The sequence below is a fragment of the Sciurus vulgaris genome (assembly GCF_902686455.1).
Source record: "Sciurus vulgaris genome assembly, chromosome: 10".
NCBI lineage: Eukaryota > Metazoa > Chordata > Mammalia > Rodentia > Sciuridae > Sciurus > Sciurus vulgaris.
In genome coordinates, this window is record NC_136470.1 from 69,946,303 (window position 1) to 69,970,041 (window position 23,739).

General features: G+C 41.0%; 1 protein-coding gene across 2 annotated transcripts; it reads right to left on the reverse strand.

Annotated features, from left to right (window-relative positions):
• Positions 1–512: 512 nt before the first annotated feature.
• Positions 513–21,806, reverse strand: POPDC2 (popeye domain cAMP effector 2). 2 transcript variants are annotated; one of them, XM_079155333.1, is made up of 4 exons: positions 20,915–21,806; positions 14,614–14,722; positions 8,343–8,904; positions 513–3,253 (listed from the first exon to the last, which is right to left on the reverse strand). In XM_079155333.1, exons 1-3 carry the CDS (start codon positions 21,403–21,405, stop codon positions 8,386–8,388), a joined length of 1,119 nt encoding a protein of 372 aa, XP_079011459.1. In that variant the 5' UTR covers positions 21,406–21,806; the 3' UTR covers positions 513–3,253; positions 8,343–8,385. The 2 variants fall into 2 exon arrangements, with proteins under 2 accessions (XP_079011459.1, XP_079011460.1); XM_079155334.1 differs by having other exon boundaries at positions 8,484–8,904; positions 20,915–21,805.
• Between the last annotated feature and the right edge of the window lie 1,933 nt (positions 21,807–23,739).

Below are 23,739 nucleotides of genomic sequence, written 5' to 3' on the forward strand. Positions count from 1 at the left end.
TTTTCAAGATAGAACTGATAAGACTGATGAAAAGACTCCAAGGTTTTGGGTATAAGCAACTGAGAGAATAAAATAGGGTGAGTAGAAGGTAAGGCAAGTGGGGTGGGACTCAAAAAGTATGTTTTGATTTAAAGATCTCTTCTAGAGAATCGGGGAGAGAGAAAGAGAAGTGTGAGTGCTGGGGGTGGGGAGGGGAGCTCCCCACTCATCTTACAAAACCAGCATAACTGTGACACCAAACCCAATGATACCATAAAATACACAGATGCAAAAATCCTCAATGAATATTTTCAAACCAAGTCCAGAAATACATAAAAGGTAAATATATCATAATAGAGATGAATTTATTTGAGGAATAAGTTGGGTTTGTTTCAGGAATGCAAGGTGTTTTTAACATGTGTTTATCTATTAATGTAACTCACAACGTTAACAGAATGAAGACGATACTCTCAAAAATGCAGAAAATAATTTGATAGAATTCAATATTCACTCATCATTTAAAAGTTAGTAAATTCAGAACAAAGAAAACTTCTTTAATTTGATAAAAGTATTCTAAAAACCTAATAGCATACATCATATCAATGGTAAAACACTGAAAACATTTTCCTTGTGATCAAGTGTAAGACAGAGGTGTCTTCCATCACTCTTTCTTTCTATTCTTCCCTGTGCTGAAGGTCCTACACAGCACAACACAGTATCAAAGAGAAGAAAGATGGGAACGAGGAGGATGGGAAGGAGGAGAAGGAAGTACAAGTCAGAAATAAAGAAATAAAGCTACAGATGAGATAATTATATCTATGGAAATACTAAAAACTATATGGATTAATGATTAGATTTAATGCTGACTTTGTGAAGATCACTAGATGAAACAAAGATATGAAAATTAATTGTACTTATGTAAAAAACTGTATTTATATATAACAGTTATGAATAATTACAAAGTATGATAGCATTTACAATCACCTTAAATTTATCAAACACCTAGAAACAAATCTTAAAAAACCCTGCAATGATGTCTATGTGGAAACAAATATTGAGCAGAAAGAATAACAAAATTAATGAAATATTAAACTATGTTCATAGATTGAAAAATCCACATAAAGATATGAATTCTTTACCAACATGATCCATAATGAAAATGCAATTCTAATAAAAATTCCAGTAAAGGTTTTTTTTTTTTTTTTTTTCAAAATTGACAAGTTGATTCTAAAATTTATACAGAAATGCAAAGGTAAAGACCAGAGATAATCAAGACTTGAAGAACAATGTTCAAAGATATGAATATTCTTTATAAAGTTACAATAACTGCAATAAGGTATATTGTCAAAAGATAGAAAAACAGACAAATGGAACAGAACAGGTGATCTAGAAAGAGACCTACAGATATAGGGTCATTTGATTTATGATTTAGTATTATGAATACTAATAGGAATAGGATAATAATCTTAATAAGTAATTCTCAGTCAAGTGGATATCCATGTGGAAAATAAAAATTTTGACCTTTACTTCATAACAACAAAAAACCAAATCCCAGGTTGATTGTAGGTCTCACTGTGAAATGTAAAACTTTACATCTAGAGAGTAACATAGAATATCTTCAGGGGAAGAAAAGTTCCCTTGAACATGACACAGAAAGCACTAATTAGAGGAAAAGACTGAAAAATTACTACATTGAAATAAAAAAACTTACATCTATCAAAAGATGTCATGGCGGGGGAAGAGACACAAGATAGGAGAATGTATTTGAAAAGCAACAAACACAAAAGAGTTTTAACCTGATTGTTTAAAGAATTTCTTTAAGTCAATATGTAAAAGCATATAAATAGAGATATGGACAAGAACCTACAATAGAAACTTCACAATAGAAGATATAGATATGGCCAAGAAAAGAAAAGGTACTCAACTTCATTTTTCATCAGGGAAATAAAAATTGGAGCAACAATGTTATACTGCTACATATGCCCAAATGGTTAAAATGGGGGTGGGATGGGGAATGACAATTACAACTTGGGAAGGACAAGAAGCAACTGGAACTCTTATACCCTGTTAGAGGGAATGTAAATTGGTACAATCACTTAGGGAAATTTCGCAGCAGTATTTATTATAGTTGAATATATACTTGCCTACGAAATTCCACTTGGTGGCATATACACAAGAAATATATTTGTTTGTACACCAAGCATTGGTACAAGGATGTCCATGGCAGCTCTATTTTGTGACAGCCCAGAGCTACATAAGTTGTTATGCTATCTTCACACATAGAGAAGATATATTATACAGCAATAAAAATGAACCATTTATAAAGACAGAGAGAAAGAGAAGGAGAAACCCAAGTTTTCTCAACTGGTCCATTCCTCAACTGTTTGGGTTTTCCTAGTGGAGGCCCCAGACAGGTAGGCAAAGAGAACTTTAACAAAACTACTGTTATCATTTCAAATCATTGTTTTAGATTAAGTATTGCACAGGATAGATATCCAGAATGTGTGTGTGTGTGTGTTATGTATGTATTTAGGGAAAAAAGAAAAGAATACAGTGAATTTATAAATCCACTTTTAAATGTTTAAGGGAGCCTAATTTACTAAGTTTGTAAAAATCCTTTTAAAAACTATTATTTAATACCAGAGTCATAGATAGAAGAGATTTGTAAGATGAACTTAAAAGCCTGAGGGAAAACTAGGTTCTTCAATTTCTACTGCCATAAATTGAAACTTAATTGAAAAATAAGAAATAACTACCAGTGAAAACTTCTTGATCCTTCCAGAAACAACATAGGAAAAGGAGTTGAGTGATTTATTGAGTGCATACTAGGTGCCACGCCAGGGCATGGGTGCTTCACCTAAATCAACTCATGTGATCCTCACAACAACCCTGTGAGGTGGGTTTTATAATCCCACTTTAGAGATGAGGCTCAGAGAGGCTGTTACTTGCCAAGACTCTGCAGCTAGTGAAGGATGGAAGATGGGCCTCATGCCTGTGGATGTCTTCCTTAGAGTATCTCAGTGTCACCCAGGGCCTCTGTGTAGCTGCAGGGCTGGCACCTTGTGTCCACTCCTGCTTGGCCCCAGGGCTTTCCAGTGGGTGAGAGGAGGGGCATGCATGCAAGTGATCATCCTGTGAACGTGGAAGAGAGCTGTACTGGCCACAGAGAAAAGGCAGCCTGGTGATCCTTAAAGTTCAGGAGTGTGGATCGGAGCCAAAGGGGCCTGACCCCTGGACTTAACTTGAAAGGAGCTTTGGAGTGGAGTTCTAGAGGCTGTAGAAAGAAAAAGAGGAAGGATTTCAGCACTATGGTTCCAGATAGTGCCTAAAGTCATGGCTCTTTTCATTCATTTTTTTAATTCCACCAATTCCCAATTTTAACTGTACCCAATGCCTGACATGGTAGAGCTGTTGTACATTTGAATCCTTTCATTCTAGAATATTGGTGGGAGTCAGTTTTGAAGTTATAATCTAATCCTCTTGTTTTATAAGTGACAAGACCAAGAGATCTGCTGTGATACCTCTGGTGAATAACCTATACAACTCTCCTTCCTATCTAACCCTGTTGAATGAGTTAAAAAACAAAACCTATTGAAATATGGTATTGAAATATGGGGCTCCTGTCTTTTATTTTGACAGAGAAGAATAGGTATAGTGATGAGGCCCTTAACACAGAAGTGGAAGAAAAATCCGCAGCTGCAGGGTTGCAGGGCCCCAGGCTGCAGGCAGGAACTGCTGCTCTAGGACCTGACTGATAGGGGGAAGCTGGTGGCCGAGGCAGCACTACTAGAGACCCTAGTCCTGCCGTGCCACTTTCAAAAGCAAGGTTTCTGCCACAGGGGTCTTTCCAGTATTTCTGAGAAAAGTGCTGTTGACTCACACTGATAGCTACAAAGCCCCTTACAGTCATTTCTGAGGGAGAAAGCCTGAACACAATGTGACTGAGATTTGTCTCTTCCCGAATAAATTCAGGAGAACAGCCAGAGGCCCCGCTCTCACTTGGCTGTTCAGAAGCTGGGGAGATATTCTGGGTTCTCTTTAGGCCTCCACCTTTCGGTTGCTCAAGGGATTCTGCCAGCCGCCACCTTCCCTGGAAATATGAACTGGAGGAAATAAGGAGAATCATGTATCTTTGACAAAGAGAAAGAATAAGGGAGGGCTAAACAATTGTATGTATCACAGAATTTTAAAGTATATTATACATTTAATAAGCACTTTGCAACTTTGAAGAAACTTGATCTTGCTGGTCCTCACAGCAACCTGGTAAGGTAGACAGAGCAGATGAGGAACTCCTCCTGACAGTGTTTAATGGCAGAACTAGAGTCCTTACCTTAATAGTGATACTCTAAGGCATTCTTTTCCCAGAGCCTAAATCACCTTACAGTCTCTAGATTTCTTCTGATTCCTGCTTGAACTCTCCTAATGATGAGTAACTCACTATCACACAAAAAATTCATTATTAATATTAAGCCAAAATTTTTCTCCTTACGACTTTTAGACTTTAATTCAAATTTCTGCCCACAAGAACACACCAAATTGAGTCAAATTCTAATTTCTGTTCTTTTTTAATCTTGAAGATATTATACTTTCCCTTTTCTTGCAGCTTAAATACCTTTAACTCTTTGAACTATTGCTCATGTGCTTAGAATAGTGCCTGAAATATGTGCTAGATAGAAAAGGATGAGTTGGTTCTTTAGCCTTGGTACTATATACTGATTCTGGGCTCCTTCCTTCAACCAGGATTAGCGTCCATATTGTAATCTGTTTATAATTTGCTTATGTAAATAACAGAGAGAAAGAAAATGATACATAGTTGTAAAAAATTTCTTTTTCTTTTTGGTACTGGGGATTGAACCCAGAACCTTCTGCATGCTAGGTAAACATTCTGCCACTTAGCTACTTTCCCAGCCCTATTGGTTTTTTATTTTGAGACAGGATCTGCCTAAGTTGCTGAGGCTTGCCTTGAACTTGGTATTCTCCTGCTTTAGCTTCCTGAGTTACTAGGATTATAGGTGTGCACCACTGCATCCAGCTTACAATATAGTCTTTTTTATCCAAACCAGAGTTTTCAGATCAACAATGAAAACAATCAAAATTGGCCAAATCACAGACAGCTTCCAATTTAGTCTGTGATAACAGATTCATTGTCTAACTTAACTGACCGCCTCCGAGATGCATTTCAACATGGCCCCTAAGACATAGAATGGAACACTTTAGAAACTGTCCACTGAATACAGTTGAAAAACCCTAGTGAAGTTAGGAATAGCTGAGAATCTGGCAGAAGGTTCCTTCATGAAAATATGATCCTGTAGCACTTTGCCTATTAAGAGAAGCAGCACCATTTTCAGTTCAATTTTGGGTACCACCGGGCTAAAAAAATATCCTCTCAAAAGAACTCCAGTGGTAGCTCTGACTATTTTTAGTTGTTCTTAAATTGAATTGGTGTGAGAGATAAGCCCTGATGTCAATGTGAGGCAGCTGTGTCATTCTTAACAATACAGAATTCAACCTCTTATGTAAGTGCTATTGCTGGAATGAATAGCAATGAGCTTAAAATTTTGATAATTAAAGTGCCAGGAAATAGATGGTGAATTATAACCTGCTTTATAAAGGAAACAATAGCAAATTGTGACCAATCATAAGGGAATATGTTTATTCCTTAAAGTAATAACCCTATAAGGAACTTGCTGGCAAGTAAACCAAATATTCAAAAACACAATTTCAGAAAAAGATCTCAAGTTAAACTATTCCATTATCACAGACTAAGCTGAAAGCCATCTGAGATTTGGTCAATTTGAGCATGTTTTCAAGTTCTGGAAACTCTCTGGTTTAAAAAGTAAACAATATATTTTTTCCCTTTCTATTACTGAAACAAACATAAACCACCTACTTTCTTTGTGTTGCAAATACCAGTACTTAGAATGTAAGTTTCATTAGCAGTTTTCTCATCTTAAGTTTCAGAAAAATCTAAATTTGAAAAGAGGTATTTTATATGATAGTGTTAAGGTTAGAGGGTGTGGGGATGAAATAGTGGCCCCCTTTCATATAGAATATATGTACTGCAATCACATGACAAGTGATAATTCTTTACAGGTACAGAAGAGAGGGAACTTCCACCAAGAAGGAACACTTACTCAAGGGAGAACAGTCCCAAGTGACCAGAGAAATGGTAGTGAAATATAGCAGAGTTCTTGCTGAGAGACATGCAGATGTCCTGGGGCTTATGTTCATTGCTCAGTGGACAGACTAATTCTCTTTACCTCCTCTGAAAAGCTAATCCTTTGCCTTTTCACTTCAATTCAAGAAGGCTCTTTGGGACAGCTGGTTCAACCATTCAATGAAGAAAGTGAGGTTCACTGAGGTTGTATGGTTTGCAAAAAGTCACACATTGCTTAGTAGCAGAGTCAGACACAGAAGCCATGACTTTGAGTTCCCAGTTCTGGTCTTTCTTTTTTCCTATGCTTCTTCCCCCTGATATTTTGAAAACATTCCTAAAGTTGGTTATTTACACACCTTTACTTTAATGGTTTTCTTTAGTCAGAAAAAAGGGTATTGATTTTGGAACACTTAGAATTTAAAACTAGTAAGATGGAAGCACAAGGTGATTTGGGAGGAAGAATAGATTAGAGCAAGGCAGAAAGTGGGCAAAAGGAAATGAAGGTAACAAGAAAGTTAGATATATGAACAATAAAAAGGGAGATGACAGAGGACCAAAGGAAACGGAGAAACTGAACTAAGTGGAAAAAATGGGACACTTAAGAGCAGCAAACTCTGTAATCCCAGAGGCTTGGGAGGCTGAGGCAGGAGGATCACAAGTTCCAAGCCAGTCTTAGCAACTTAGCAAGGTCTTAAGCAACTTAGCAAGACTCTATCTCAAAATAAAAAATAAAAAAGGGCTGGGAATATGGGAATATGGCTTTGTCCTTAAGTGCCCCTGGGTTCAATCCCTGGTACAAAAAAAAAAAAGCATCAAACTGAGCAGAAATCAGAAATCAAAGAGAGGTAAGAAGGAATAAAATGAATAGAGTTATGAAAAGAAAAGAAAATAGGGAAGAACAACATGAGAAAACAGGATAAGAGAATTTACAGGTTAGTAGGCATATTGGACAGAGTGAGGACCCACAGGGTATAACTGGCAGGAATACCTGAGAGTGAGACACAGAGGGAAGTGACTCCAACACCAGAGGTGGGAAAGGCCTGTGAGAGGGGACAGTGCATTGAGGGAAGTCAATAAAGTGACTATGGGTATTAGATCCTCTGACTTACCCCAGAATCTGCCCACCTATGGTTTTGAGGACACTGGTACTACAGAAGGTGATTAAGTCCCTTAAGAAACCATATAATCCTCCCTTACCATTCACCTCTCTTGCTTCTCTCACTACTCATATAACTTTGTTTTCAAAATGCACAAACATTCACTTGTTCACTTGTACACCCTGGACGCCTGCGTTGGACTGTTTCCTCTAGAAATCTGTTGATGCTTCCCAAAGAATGGTGGTATTCTTGGCATCCCCTTCACTTAGAAATGCCTTACAAATTGAGGAAAGTGGGATTTTCCTCAGGAAAAGCCAGACCTCCACCATGGTTGGGTAGAGTCCCAGAGGAAAATGTCACAGCATTGTGAGAACAGCCAGGGGGAACATGAAAGCAATTTCCCAGAACTAATGAGTCTGGTCTTTCTTGTACACACTCCTGTGAGGGAAATCTTGACCTCCCAGATTCATGCCCAGCCCACCTCCCATATGTGTGGGTTGGTGGGGAAATCCACCTTGTCCTACACCTGTCCTATCATAGTAACCTTTAATCAGAGCAGCACTCGGTCCTCTGCCCAAGTGATCAACACATCCTACGTCAAGGAGGAAAGCAAGATGGGGACATATTCCTCCCAGCACTATTAGTCTGCAAGCACAAGCCTCTTTCAAATATGTGATTTTAACAGAGACTCCTGCCTAGTCCAGGCTAAGAAACAACAGCTTTCCAGAACTGACTCCATGCCAGGAAAACAATCAATAGGAAGTAAAATCATGCCAGCAATTTTTTCCTTTAAAATACATGCCACAAATAAATCTCCTTTAGCCCCAGCACAACCTTACAAGAGAATTCAGCAACCTACCTGCCTGTTCAAAATGTCAACCAGCCCTTTTTCCAAGATGCAATCATAGTTTATAATGAATGAGTTTTTAAAATCCCTTCATGCCTTACATGCACCCCGAGTGAGTTGCGGTCTGCAATGTTGGGTTAATGCCACTTTCTGTGAGTCCTCTAAGAGATGACACTTCATACAATGGTGTTTTTGTCTTTACAAGTTGAGTTAAGGCCAGCTGCTGGCAGAAATAGGTGGCAGTCACCTTCTGTGTACTTACATGGGGTCCTGAGTCGGTGACAGTGCCCATGTTAGTTCTGCCCTCACCTCATGTACTCCCCATCACTCCTATAATCCATAAACGATTCTGATCCTGACACCTCCTCAAAATCCTCCAGCACCAGACTGGTGGAGTCCTCACCCAGGATGCCGCTGTCAGGCCTGGACATCCTGGCCCGGGAAAGAGGTGTAGGAAGGTTGGTAGCAGCTGGTGGGGGAGAACGAGGGGGCGTACGAGGGGGCGTATGCTGGACAGAGGTGGGCATGGCCTGAACAGAGGACAAGGCTGGCTCGCAGACTTCTTCATCATCCTTCTCAGATTCTGGCCCTCCATCTGGGGTAGAGGGACCCAGGACATGGTAGAGGCTGGGGAGGCGGATGTCAAAGCGCAGCCCAAATTTAGCAAAGAGCTTATCGTTGAGAGTGTAGAGCTTCTCTGAGATGTCATAGCCCAGCAGGGCAGAGAACAGGCGGGCAATGTACCGCTCCTTGGTTAGAAGAAGGTGGAGGCTTTTCCGGGGCCAGGAAATGTAGCTACATTCAGTCTCCGCAGTCAGAGTGACCTGAGGGGGTTCAACAGAAGAAAGGGGAGGTTTAAACCAGAAAAGGTGTCAATGCTAAGCACACAGAAGCATATGGCTACTTGATAAATGCCTGTACTTTCATTGCAGTACCCCTCCATAGCCTTGACTGGAGGAGGGCCAGGATTCTGGTTGACTTGTACTTGTGTGCACTGAGATGGGAGTGTCCTGCATCAGGAGCCCTGGGGTCAGTCATTCACTCACTTGCCCATCACCTTCTGTATTCGCAGTCTGCATATCCTATTTCCTCAGCTCTCATAGTCTATGGTTCCATGTCTGGTACCAGTAATGGCAGCAAAAGGTTCTGAGTTGAGAGAGAGACAGATAGAGAAGCGGGATGGGGAGACTTCCTAGTACATTGAAGAGAGAGAAAAATGCTGATGTGTATTTGTAGGACAATGTAGGGGCACAATGAGTTGGGAAAATGTTCAGTTAAAGAAAAAGCTTTGGATAAGGTATGCCAGGTTCTATCAGGTGGACAAAGCACTAACCTGGGATTTGGGTTATGAAGTCCCTATTACCTTGGTCATTATAAGTAACCAAAAGAATCTGATGTCTAAAGTCAGAAAAGGAGCACAGAGGAAGACAAACTCTCGAGAACAGAAAGTTAAAGATCCCCCTTTATTTCTTCCGTACGTCTCCCCGCTCATCCCCTAATTGTAAGCATAACAGGCAGGGCCCTAAATTACATCATCAAGGTTGGAAGCTGGCTTCAAGTTTCAGCTTTACCTTTCTACCAGCTATAATGGTTCAGTTCTTTACTACCACTCCCCAAAAGCTCATGTGTTAAACAGTGTAGGAATGATCAGAGGTAAAAAGAGTAGACTAGGAGAGCTGTAACCTCATCAGTGGATTAAACCACTGGATGGATTAATAGTTTGAATGGACTACTGGGTGGTAACTGTGGGCAGGTGGGGCATGGCTAGGGGAAGTAGATCACTGGGGATTATTTCTTGTCCCTGGATCCTTGTGCTTACCATGTGTTCTCTTTCTCTCTCTCTCTCCTCAGCTGCCATGTGCTAAGCAGCTTTCCTTCACCACACCCTTCTGCCATGATGTTCTGCCTCAATTAAGGCCCAGAGCGATGGAGTTTGAAGACCATAGACTAGCCTCTGATACAGCCAAAATAAACTTTTCCTCCTGAAGGTGTTCTGATCAGGTATTTTGGTCACAGCCATGACACTGACTAACATTCCAGCTATGTGACAGCAGATAAATTGCTATCTTTGAACATGCTGTCTTATGAGAAAGAATTCTGAAAATAACACTCACGATCTGTTTATTACTAATAGTTTAGCAAGTAGTTGTTATAATCTGCCATAGCCATACCTTAGACATACTTAACAATTCTCAAGAGGAAGAGCTCATCTGGATGAAAATAATGTGCATAATATAAAAAAAAAACTGGGCATTCCCATGATCAAAAGTCATGGGACTTTTTTCTATCTTAAAAAATTAAAAATTGAAAATTCTCTTTCTTCACCTACTTCCCTGATTAGCTGTCACTTAATTAATTTGTTCCTTTTATGAAAAAAAAAACTATGAAAAAAATTTGCCTATCCTTACTGACTCCGTTCCTCTCTTCTCACTCTGTAGCCTGGCAGGCCACAATTGCTATTCCCATTAAGGTCACAGATGGCCTCTAAGTTGCTGCGTCCAGTGGTCAGTTTGGATGCCCATTGGTGCTTCTCTTTGACACACCTCCTTCGCTTGGTTCCCAGGATGCCACACACTCCAGGGGCAGTCTCCTGATTTCTCCTTTTCAGGTTTCTTCACTGTTTCCTCTTTTCTCTCTAACTTCTTAACACTGGCAGCTCCCTGTGTGAACCTCTTCTCTGTCCACACTTATTTATTTGGTGATCTTATCCAATCCAATGGCTTTAAGTGTCAGCTTTATACAACTGACTCCCAAATTTGTCTCACACCTAGACCTCATTCCTAAATTCCAGACTCAAATATTCAACTGTTTATGCAGCATCTCATTTGACTGTCCATAAGCAGTGCAAACCTAAGATAGCCTAAAGTGAACCTCCTATTCCCTCCAAGCTAGCTCTACCTGCAGCTCCCTTTTCTCAGTTGATAGCAGCTCCATTCTTCCAGTGACTCAGGTCAAAAACCTCAGAGTTCCCCTGATACTCTCTTTCTGTCACATCTTATGTCTAACTCTCTCAGAAACCCTTTTAGCTGTATCCAGAAAATACATGCTCTGGCCCTTACATGATTGGGCTCCCCCATTGCCTCTCCAACTTCTTCTCCTGTTAGTCCCCTGTCCCAGCTCTGTTCCAGTTGCTCTGGCCTCCTTTCTGTACCTCCAATGCACTAGCCCCATCTTAGGACCTTTGCACTGGCTCTTACTTCTGTCTGGTAAGCTCTTCCTCAGATATTCACAGAGCTGACCCTGTCACCTCTCTTGATCTTTGCTTAAATTTAATCTGCTTAACAAGGGCTTCCGTGACCACTCTATTTAAAACTGTGACCATCTCTCCCTTACACTACTCTAACATGTTACATAATTTACTTGCTCATTGTGTCTGTGGCTTATTTTTGTCTCTTTCACTAGAATGTAGATTGCCCAAGGATAGGGACCTTCATCTCTTCTGTTCACTAATGTATTCTGAACACCTTTAACAGTATCTGGTAAATAATAAGTGCTCAATAAATATCATTGAAGTGAATGAATGAATCAAGTGAAGACTATGAATCTTATACGTTGCAAAACAACCTAATGTCATCTTTTCATGTCCTGTATAAAATCCTTTCCCAAAGGTGCTTTGGATTGGTTTGGATTGGACTGGTGCTTCCAGATTGGTTCTCACATATATATGGGCATGTATATAATAAAGTTTTGACAAGTATCTAGCTTTTTCTTTAATACTCACCTCAGAAGCTGGTTGAAGGAACTGAATAAGATAACAATGTAAACAACATTTAGGTTCCAGTAAAACATGATGCAAATGGGAGGAATAATGATGATTTCTGTGTGATGCCTCCTGTGCTATGTTATTTTAAAAATTATTATGGGGTATGTATTTATGGGATACACTGTGATGTTTTGATAAACATATATGTTGTAGAATAATAAAATCAGGCTAATTAGCATACTCATTACTTCAAATATTTATCATTTCTTGGTGGTGAGCACATTTAAAGTCTTCTCTTTTAGTTGTTTTGAAATATACATTAATTTAGTCAGCATACTGTGCAACAGAACACTCCTCTTATCTAACTTAAAGTCTGCACCTGTTGACCAATGTCTCCCCTTTCTCTATCCATCCCCATTCCCAGGCCTCTGGTAATAACCATTCTACTCTCTACCTCTTGTATGTCTGACATTTTTAGATTCCACATAAAAATAAGAGCATACAGTGTTTATTTGTCTCTCTGTGTTGTTCTTAATAACTAATGAGAGTGTCACAGCAGTGAACAGTCAATAGTTCTGATGTGTGAGATGAGAGGTGCGATTGAACTGTTAATTGATTTGTGTTAAACACAAGGTGAATTATGACTTAGACAGTCACTATGGACTACTCTCTTAGTCAACAAAAACTAAGTAATTGCAAAAGGCAAGGACAGAGTGAACTATAACTTGGGACAACTTTTGACATTTGCAAAGAGGAAATGGGACTTTACACAGCCAATAGCAGATGTGTGGATCTCACTGCTCCCAAACGAGGCACACACTAAAAATACAAACTGGAGGAATATGACCCTACTTACATTCCAGGCCAAGAGGCCATCTGGGGTTACAGCCCTTCCTTTCAAGTATAACGTAGGGGAGGGCACCTGGCTACCCACCACCTGTTCCTCCTGGTCAGTGTCAGCCCTGGTCCAGCTGTCTCAGCCTCCTGGACATTCTTCCAGCCTGAGGGAGTCCCAGAGGAGACTGCTGGACTAGCTAGGAAGGGTGGGGATGTGTTTGGGGGTAGGGGTGGAAATATGATTGGAGGGGGTCTGCGGTTGGTGGCCCTGGCAGTGGGATCAAGACTACTTCTTAAGCTTCATCATCACAGAGCAAAGTGTCAGGGTGGGGCCAGAAGCCAGCCAAGCCAATGGCACTGCCTGGCATGTGTCTGTTCTGGGGTTGGCTCATATGCTGGCTTGCAGGACTCCCTGATAGAAGTGGTAGGAGACACACAGAACCCAGTACTTGCAAACTATCTGGATGAAGACTCCCTAAGGATGGTGAGTATGTATGTTTAAATTCCACTGTTCTGGTGGTCCTTCCATTTTAAAAAAAAAACATCAATAGAAGACCCAGGAAACTTGGCTTTGCCACTTTCTAGCTGAATTTCATGATGTTTCCTCATCTGCTAAGTGGGGTAATAATAATATTTAACCCCAAGAGTTGTAAGAGTCAATGAGGTAATAAAATATGCACTGCCTGCACATACTAGCCATTCAGTGAGAATTACAAAGTAACCACCATCTGAAGGATTGGTAGAGAAGAGAATAAGTCTGAGCAGCCAGGTTCCCCACTTACATTCATATGCAAGGGATGCCCCATGGAGTCCTCTGAGACACCAACAGCCCACTGGCAAGCCAGTTCATCAAACCTTTATTGAACACCTACTGCATTTTAGGGACTGTCCTTTGGAGCCTGGAGATAGAGGAAGATGCCCAAAGAGTTCACTATGTGAAAGACAGAAAGGAACCCAGTTGGTTAGAAGAGAGCAACTGTGCACCAGTTAGCATCCATGAAAGGAAGAAAACAGGTGGGCAGGCAGGAATAGTGCACTTTGGGGTGGAAGTCTGAGAGGTTGATCTGGCAGGGTCACAGAAGAAGTGTTAGGGTATGGATAGAAAACACCCTCCAAAGGCTCAGCTATTGGTGGCCAGTGCAGCAGGTTCAGAGGGGGACTTTTGGGAGGTGATTGGGTCAGGAGGACTCTGATATTATCAAGGGAGTAGTCCACTGAAAGTGTCATGATTTGAGTGCACTACTGGGAGAGGATAAAAACTGTAGAAGGAGAGACCTAGAAGAGGGGAATGAATCCTTGGGGGAGGCCCTTGGGAACTATATCTTCTCCACCCACTTCCCATATATCATGAGCAGAGCAGCTTTCCTCTGTCACACCCCTCCACCATGATGTTCTGCCTTATTCAGGCCCAAAGCATGGAGCCAGCTGACCATGGTCTGAAACCATGAACCAAAATAAATCTTTCCTCCTTTGTTTTTCTCAGATATTTGTCACAGTGACAAAATGCTGACTAACACAGGAAGTGAGGTGTCATGGCCTCTCATCTAGAAGGGGAAATGCATTTCAGACAGAAGGGACAGGAGGGACCAAGGCAAGGAATTTGTCATGGGTCATGTTGAGAGAAGCAGCTGCTTCTCGTGTACAAGCAACATGTATAAGGAAAAGAGGGCTGGAGAGAGGCTGGAGGGCACTAAAGGGTTTACGTTAACCTCTAAGAAGTATGGGTTTTTAATCTGTGGGTACTAGTCTTCTGGAAGGGTTTTAGACAGAGAAGTGATATAGCCACGTTTCAGGAACCAGCACCTCCGGACCCTGTCCCCAACCCAGATGCTCAGGCGTTGTTTCCACAGAGGAAGAGGTGATGATGCTCTTACCCTAGCAACATATTGGCAGTGGTCCAAGGGCAGATTTGAGAGGGGAGAGATGGAGGCATGGACATTGCCAGGTTACAGCAGAAAAGGCGAGGCAGTGCTAACATGGGGCTCTCTATTACCTGGAAGACCCCTTCCTCAGAGGGTCGCAGCGATTCCCATTCAGGAGAGTCCATGAACTGGTATGGAAAGATGTAGTGCAGAAACTGCCCATCCTGGCTCACTCGAATCCTGGCAAAGGGAGAGAAGAGAGTGCGTGGGAAAGGGAACTGGCTGCTGAAACCCCCTTTGCTTATGTCATGTGTTGCGGATTAACACAAATCTCCCAGCAGAAACACCTTGCCCAAAGCATGGTAAAACCCAAAGCAGGAGAGGCCTGATTACTGTATGGAAGCTGGTTAGAAAGGGAGCCCAGGGACACTTCCTGAACCCTCCTATTCTCCCTCCTTCTGCTTACCCATGGTTCCTAACTCCAGGCTTCAGAGTAGAAGCCCCAGAGGAGCTTTAAAAAACACCTAGACATAGACCTTATTCCAGAACAATTAACAAAAGAATCTTTGTAGGTGGGATCTGGAAATTATCAATTTAAAAATCTCCCCAGTACAATATTGACCAAACTATATTGTTCTATTGGGTCCATGTATGAAATATGTGACAGCAAATCCCACTATTATGTATAATTTTAATGCACCAATAAAAACATGAAAAAAATCTTCCCAGTGATTTTATTGTGTCCACTAGCCACATGTGACTACTTAAGTATACAGTCACTAAAATTAATAAAATTAGAGTTGAGGATGTAGTTCAATGAGAGTGCTTGCCTAGCATATGCACTGCAAATATAAACAAACAAGCAAATAACAAAAAATTCAGTTATTCAGTTACACTAATCACATTTCAGGCTCTCCATAGCCACATGTGGTCTGTGATTAGCATATTGTACAACATAAATGTAGAATTTTTCTGTCATCACAGAAAGTTTTACTGGTCAGTGCTGCTCCAGAGGTTCAGCCTGGGGAACTTCTCCTTTTCCCTTCCTAGAAGACTATATGAGAAGCCATGCTTTGAACATCACATGCTTGCATTTTTAACCACTTTTTGGACTTTGAAAGGAAGTGGTGAGTCCACTAGATACTTCACAAATGTTCTCTTATTTAATCATCACAATAACTCAAGGTAAATTATTATTTTCTGTGTTTTACAGATAAGAAAACTCATACTCAGAAAGGCCGAGTAGTAAGCTTCAGCACTCAGCTATCAAGTGGCAGAATGAAGACTCTGTGTTTTTACCACGACACCATTTTCCCAGAGATTTTGGCAGGATGGTGGACACTCTTAGCATTGCCCCATCTCTACCCTTACTAGCCATAATACGACAATAACAGCTCCTGTCCTTGGACAAAAGATCCCAAGAACCCTGCTCAATGGATAGTCCTAGGGGTGAAAACCTAATCTGAGCTGAACTCCTTCCATGAGAATTTGGAACTGGAATTAAGCAAATGTGACTCATGTCTTGGATGGGGACAACTAGTAGTCATTCACAACTTAAGTTTCCCTGTTAAGGAAACAAAACCTTATTTTTTAAATCATGTAGCTCAGACTTTGAAAAAGCATGTACTGCAATCAACTATAGGGAAGAGAAATCTAAAATGAGACAAAAGGCCCAATAGAACATGTTCTTGTTTCTATTCCTAGCAGAGGCTCAGGTGCATGCCTTTCCTTCTTTGGTGAGAAATCCTTGTATTTCTTAAAAGAACTTTTCCCCTTCAGCTAGCTGCATTTGGTTTCTATGGTGACAACCAGAAATTCTAACTAATATGTTTCAATTTTAGGAATATTCTGCTCTACCAACAGGTTAAAGGACTGCTCTTGACTTGCTGTGAGTAGAGGTTTAGCTTCACAGCTCAGGATTAGAAACAACACTAATGCTGCTTGTTGTCCATGTATCCTTGTGGCTATCACCTAGCCTCATGCAGAGAATGGGGACTGCATTCTGGGAGGATTTGTTAGAATCAATGGCATGCCTGACCATGCTTGGGGAGAGTGAGTGTATTTCAGATGCAATGTGGCATCTTAAAAAAAAGATTAAGTCTCTTCTAAGTGAGTTATACTAGCTGAGAAGATGTCTCCGTCAGCAGAAGAGGAAGAAAACAAAAAGAGGATCTCCAAGATACACATGTCCATTTGGAGCTATCCTTTCATTCTTCATTATTCATTATTTCTGGATCTTTCCTGGTTAAACAAATACTCATGGAATACTTCCTGGAGGTCAGGGCATGCAGAGATGTACAATCTGGTCCTCACCTTTGAGGGCTGCGCAGTTTACTGTCATAGGCACATAAATAACTGGTTGCAAGTCAATGTGATAAGCACTGTTGTGGAAGAGGAGCACCGAGGAGGGAGAGAGATTTGTTCTTTTTGGGTGGAAGACTTCCCAAAAAAAGATGACATTTCTTTTTCATATGTGGCAGCTAGAGAGAGCAAAAGGGGGTGGGGTGCTGATAAAAAAGGGATCTCACAAAAATAGAAGGGAAACCAGTAGAGGAAGGGGATTGAGAGGGAGGGAGGAAGAGAGGGCATGGGAAGTACTGGGGAATGAAGTCCACAAAATTATGCTGTGTCCATGTATAAAATATACTCCAATGAATCCCATGTTTATATATAATTATAATGCATTAACTTAAAAACATCATCATCATCATCATCATCATCATCATCATCATCATATAGAATGGAGACCAGTAGATTACAGCAAGGGAATCAGGGGAAAGGAAGAGGGGAGGGACAGGAATGGTCCTGGGGAATGGAATTGATCAGATCATGTTATGTGAATGTATGAATAACATAATGAATCCCACTACTGTATATAATTATAATGCATCAAATTAAGAAAGAGAATTCTACTAAGGTCCAATTCCCTATAATCTAGCTGACCAATTATTCAGCAACAAGACCAAATATGTAAATTTGGGTTGAATTGGCATTCAGGTATCTTTTGAAGCTATGGGACCAGCCAAGTTCCCAATGGGGTAAAGAGGGAGCTGATGGGAGGGTTTGGGTCTAACCTTGGCATGACTTTACCTCTGAGAGGTTTTAAGAGACAAAGAGGGCTGCAGATTAGGGGGAAACCAGAGGACAGTGATAGTTACCATCCTCTTTGTTCACATTATTAGAGATACCTGAAATAAATGTTAGCCTGATATAATAGTGGTAGTTTTCTTGTTGGAATATTAGATGGCTCATACAACTTCCTTCTTTGCACTTACTTCTCTTGCTTGAATTGTTCATAATAAGTGTATATGGTTCAAACAAAAACAAAGCAAGAAGAAGAGGAGGAGCAGGAAGAGGAGGGAGGCTAGAGCTGAGTTTAAAAGATAAATAGGATATTAAGAAGTAGATAAGGATGGGGAGAGACAGAGATCTGGGAAATCCAGTCTAGCAGTATGTTCTACAATATCTCAATATCTGCCTTTTCTCTTCCTCCATAGTGCTAGAGTTTTAACTGGATACATGGTTTCACCACTAAGACTACATCTCCCTACCTCCTTTCCCACTAGGTATAGCCAAGGGGATATTAGCACTCATGAGTCTTGCTCTTAATGATGCTTAAATATATACCTAGGTATATATACATATACTTATGTATGATCTACTTTTATATATCATATATATTATATATATAATATAAATTAGCAGTTAATAAGTTATTACCTTTTACCTGACCACCTATAGTAGGAAGACTGAGGGAATGTAGGTCTGAAACCAAGCTAATGATGGAGTCGGTCCATAACTTCCAAAAGGCAGAAACACATTCCTATAAGACCAGGTAATATAGGGAAAGACTTCCTGGCAGAGCCTCCATGAGTAATGAAAGGAAACAAGAGAAAATTAAGTGCCATACTCTCCTATCTTAGGGTCTTCATATACATTGTTCCCAGATAGACCTCTTTTTCTCCAGTCTCAGCTTGAATACACCCTATTACAGAAAGGAGGTCTTGTTTGACCTCCCCAGAAAAGTGAGGTCCATCAGTTAACAGTTACATGCTCTCATTGCACTTTGCATTTTCCCATGAAAATGCTATATCCATTGTTACCCACTCTGGCACACATTGACTATTGACTGTTTTGATAGACAGTAAACTCCATGAATACAAAGACAATATTTTTCACATGTAGCACTGGAGGCTGAGTCCTAGTACTCTTAATAAATATTTGTGAAAAGGAGAAAGGAAGGATGGAAGGAAGGAATGAAAGCAGGAGGGAAAGAAGAAAGGAACAATGAATGAACCAGTAAACCATTGTGTTCCATAAAAGGTGATCAAGATCCCTCTCTCTCTCTCTCTCTCTCTCTCTCACACACACACACACACACACACACACACACACACACACACACACACACACAAACTTCTCTAAGAAAGGAAGATACCAGGAGAGAACACAGCTGCTGTGGCATACATTAGATCATCCCTCACCTCCTCAGGTTCCCCAGGAAAGCCACATAAGAGTGACAACTCAGAGTTTGAGTAAGATCTAATGAGTCTGGCAAGGCTCACTGGAGCCATTTAAACAGGTATACTGTGTCCTTTATTGTTTGTCTGTTCCTATTCTTTGATCTCCTGGATGAGATGTTGGTCATTTTCATCTATATGAACAGCTTAGATAGTTAGTTAGCCTGTTCAGGGATCTAAACACATAGGAGTTTGTGCTATGAATTTTATATGAGAGAAACTCTCCATCAGTAAGCTTGCTTAACAGGGTGGTAGGTTTTGAGGAAAACGCTTTGTTCTCTAAATCTTGAAAGGGACTGACTTCCCTTAATAAAATAATACAAAAAAGACTTCTGAGATTTGAGCAAAGGGCTCCATGTCCGTATGTAAGACAGGAAAGTCTACACAAGAGGCCCCCACTTCCTGGTACAGAGTTCTTATCTGCTACTTGAGGTGTTTGGTACCACAATGTAACCAGCCCTGGGTACAGTGATTCTTCCTTAAAACTAGAGTTCAGTCATAGACCAGAAGCCTCATTTCCTTGTCCAGCTTAGCCAAGTTGGGAGAGGATGACATTGAAAGATAACCAAACAACAGGAATAACAACATCCTCAATCCAAACCGTGAAAAAAAAAAAATCAAAATCATCTGATTTCTAATTTCAGCTTTTGATGATAAGTATTCTAGGAAAAGCTACAGAGAGGACACACCCTCCTTTCCCCTTGACAGAGGCATGGTCTTATAAGTTCATGTTTACCACTTATAAATTCATTAAGCATGAATTTATAAGTAGTAAACATTTTGGCAGTAGTCATGATGTATATTTTGTTTATTTAAAAAACTACATTTTCTTACACTTTCAATTCACTCATATCTCTCCCCTCATAATTCACTCAACTCAGGACCTCTGAAACGAAAATGAAATAAAACCTCTCTATATAATAACTTAGATTCTATAAATTAATACATAAGGGTATTATTACTGTAATAGTAGTCATGCCATCAACATCCTCAAGAGTTTTTTCCCCACTTGTCATTGGAAGTCTTACATTTTTTTCTTTTTTTAAATTTTCTTCTTTCTTATATTCACAACCTTCTGATCATCCCCTTAACTTTTCTATCACATTCTTCATCTTGAGCAAGCTGGTGTGAGAAGTGGACAAGTACCACTAATGCAATATTTCAAGAAATCCACAATTGCCTACAAAGTGTGAAGCATAGAGTCCCATGGTATTTTCTCATTAGGTATTAATTAGAGAAAAAAATTTTAAACATCAAAGGCCAAGTTTGCAGGTGATTGAGCACACACCAATCCTGACTGAGACCATTGCTGCCAATGTCCAATTGTCAGTCTTCTTCAAAGAAGCAGATGTCTCCACCAAATCCTAGATGGCACACATGTAGGCATCACTAATCTTTTGTCACCTTAGGGTGCTCAAACTCACAGTACTTAACTTCTTGGTCTGCAAGAATCTCAATAAAAAAACAGCATATTTAAGAGTAGACAAAAGGATATTCCTGCTCCTTACCTGGCTGTACACAGACTAGTTAGAGTTGGTACAGGATACCCCAAACACAGGTGGGGCTGTCTCCTGATGCCCTGGCAGAGAAGAGGTGTTACCGGTGACCCCCTCCATTTCTGACTTTGTTTCCTATACCTAGTTAGTGCTTAGCAAATGTCAAACATATACAAAAGGAAAAAATTAATCTTTCTTGCCAACCAAGAAGATGCCTCATGATCTAGTTTCCTCTTGGAACATGTTTTTAAAAAAGGAAGCAAACTCACTCCTAGAAAAATCTGCTTTGGTTTATTTGACTTGCCACATCCTTCCCTCAGTGAAAGGGAACATGAAATGGAAAGGGACACCAGGGAAATGAGAAGTGTGGGCTGGGGAAAGAAGTTCTGGGCAGTGACAATGACAAAATAGCTTACCGGCCAGAGAGCAACAGGGACAGGCGGTTGATGGGTGTCTCACCCTCTACAGCATAGGTCTGCTCTGTGGCCAGAGTCAAGACCTGCTCTTGGCAGCAGTGAACAATCTCCTTGTAGGTATGCAGGGGCACCTGCAGGGGCAGGCACAACGTCTTGTAGAGGAGATCAAACTCCTCGGGCAGGGTGTCCATGCGCAGGCGGTACACCAGATGTGCCAGCTGGAGCAGGCAGGCCACTGCCAGTAGGAAGTTCCAGAGGACAATGTCCAGCCCACAGGCATCAAGCCAGCCCCACAGTACACAACACAGGTAACCAGTACCCAAGAAGCCAAAGAGGTAGAAGCATCCATATACCCCACTGCCTCCCATGAATCCCAGGAGCAAGAAGCAGTTGGCAAGGTGGTAGACAGCCCCTTCCAGATCCTGTTTCCAGCTAATGCACACCGGCCCCCGCCAGAGGAGTTGTCCTACCGTGCTGCTGTTGGCGCTCATCTTTGGGGTGTCTCAAAGGAAATTCAAGAAATGAATTAATCTGTCCTCCCAGGTATCTTTTCACCTCCGGCTTCTCACCACCTACTCTACCTTTGCTGGGAGGAATGCTTCGGTGGCGCTGGGAAGGAATGCCAGAACATAGTACACTTCATGGAGAATTTTAGAACTTTCTTTCTTTTTCTCTCTCTCCCTCAGCAAGGCGCTGGCCCTTCCTGTAGAGCTCTGGCAAGCTTCCTTGGCATCAGGTTTCTCAGGACAGTCTTCATATTTGGTTCTTAGCCTAAAACCTAAGTTGTCCCGAGAGAAAGGACCATGAGACTAAAAACTTCAGCAGTGAGGGATGAAGCAGCCACATCCTGCTCTCTGCTGTTCCCAAGCAGAATGAGGAGAGCCCAGCATGGGAGGCACACTTGTGTTCCATTTGGAATGTGTTGTCTCTTGGCACCGGAAGAAAGGGTGACCCCGGAGGGATACCATGTTTGGAATTGGAATCCAAGAGGTACTGGCAGTGAGAAAAAACAGGCCAGGCATTCAGGCAGGCTGGCAGAGCACTTAGCATACCTCCCAGAGGACAAGATAAGACCTGGGGCAAGACAGGCAGGCAAGGAGGGACAAAGGAAAAGTGAGCATGGAATTTACCTCAGAGCCACAGGCAGAACACTGTCCCTAGCTCCCTGTAGGGCTCTCCTGAGGTGGAGGACACATCAAAGGAGGAAAGGATGGGAGTATTATCTGAAAAAGTCCTAGCAGTGAAAGCTGGAAAACCCTTTGCAAGTTTTTATTAAGTCATACTCAGATATCATTAGATGTTTATTTGACATGCATTCAACAAAAGTAGCTCTGTAAAGCAAATTTTTCACTTCTAAGTTGACTCTCTCCTGCCTTTATCTGGATCTAGTAATACTTAAGAAATGGTAATACATTGCCCAGAGCATCCTTTCACTCACTCCAGTATTTTTAAATTATAAATCTATTTGCCTATTTACTGGATAGAGAGCGTCAGAGTTAATGGATGTTTACCAATTAAACACCCATTAAGTGCCAGACCTACATTAGACATTTTATATATTTATTATTCAGTCATCACAACAACCCTCCTTCTAGATCTGAAAGAAACTGAGGCTCAGAGAGGTAATACATTCCCCAAGGAAGTTAAGAGGCAGAGCTAGGATTTGAACCTGATACTATCAGACTGAGTACTGTGTCCCAAGTGGTTTACATAGTAAGTGGACATGCAGAGTAGATCCATGTCTTTCAACCCACACTCCAATAAGTCTGATGACTTCTGAGGACTTCTGGGTGAATTTGGGGATCTACTTTGGGCTTCCAAGAAGTAAATCTGGAATATGCAAACATTAAACTAAAAAAATGTCATCATCTTCCAAATGACTCTTGATTCTTTGTCCTGGCTATTGGGTTGATAGCACCATCTTTTAAAGGGCCTGAGAAACATGTATTAGTGCTCAGTAACCTTCCAGAACTAACCAAGTGCTCAATCCATACATTTGCTATACTGCTATAATCTAACTAACATTAAGGAGATATGAGAAATTGTCAAATATGCTGAGTTGAAGTTTCAGCTCAACAGATATTTATTGAGTGACTACTATGAGCCAAGTTTCACTCTATTAAGGGAAAGAGACCTCAGAAAACAATAGCAATTCCATGTATGGAGTACAGTGACTGCCTGTGTAAAAAAGTTTAAAGAAAAGTGGCAGCATAGAAGGAAGGGTGGCATTGGGGATGGAAGACTTAAAAGCCAGTATTTGATTTAAGGTGCAGTGGTTAAGGTAGGCAGAGAGAGAACAACATTGTTAGTAGTGTAGAAATATATGGCATGTTGAAGGAAGCCAGTTTTTAATTTAATTAAATTCAACTGACCAATAAATGTGTATCACATTTTCTTCTTTCTGAAGTTAAATGGGGTAAAAAAAAGTTAGTGGTAAAGGAAAAGGCCTGGAGTGCTTGAAAAAGAAATGCCCGTAATGCCCCACTCGTGACAATGACTTGGACCCATGATGCCACTTGAGCAATGGCATTTAGGGATTTTCATTTGCTTTTATGTCACTGTCTGCCTTCTAACCATCCCACCTACTTTTAACAAGAAGCAGTTGCTCATTTGTCCACCTTAGTCATGCACCCCTGAGCTTCCAGAGTAGGTGTCCCTGCCAGCTGTAAGCAAGGAAGTTGGACCACAGAAACAGAAGCAACCAAGGCTCTACCCCAGATAGAATTTCAAAGCAGGTCATCTTTCCCAGTCTGCCCAAAGGGTTGGCCCTGACCCTTTAAAGAGACAGGCAGACCCAATGCTGAACTCAGTCCACTTCCCTGTCA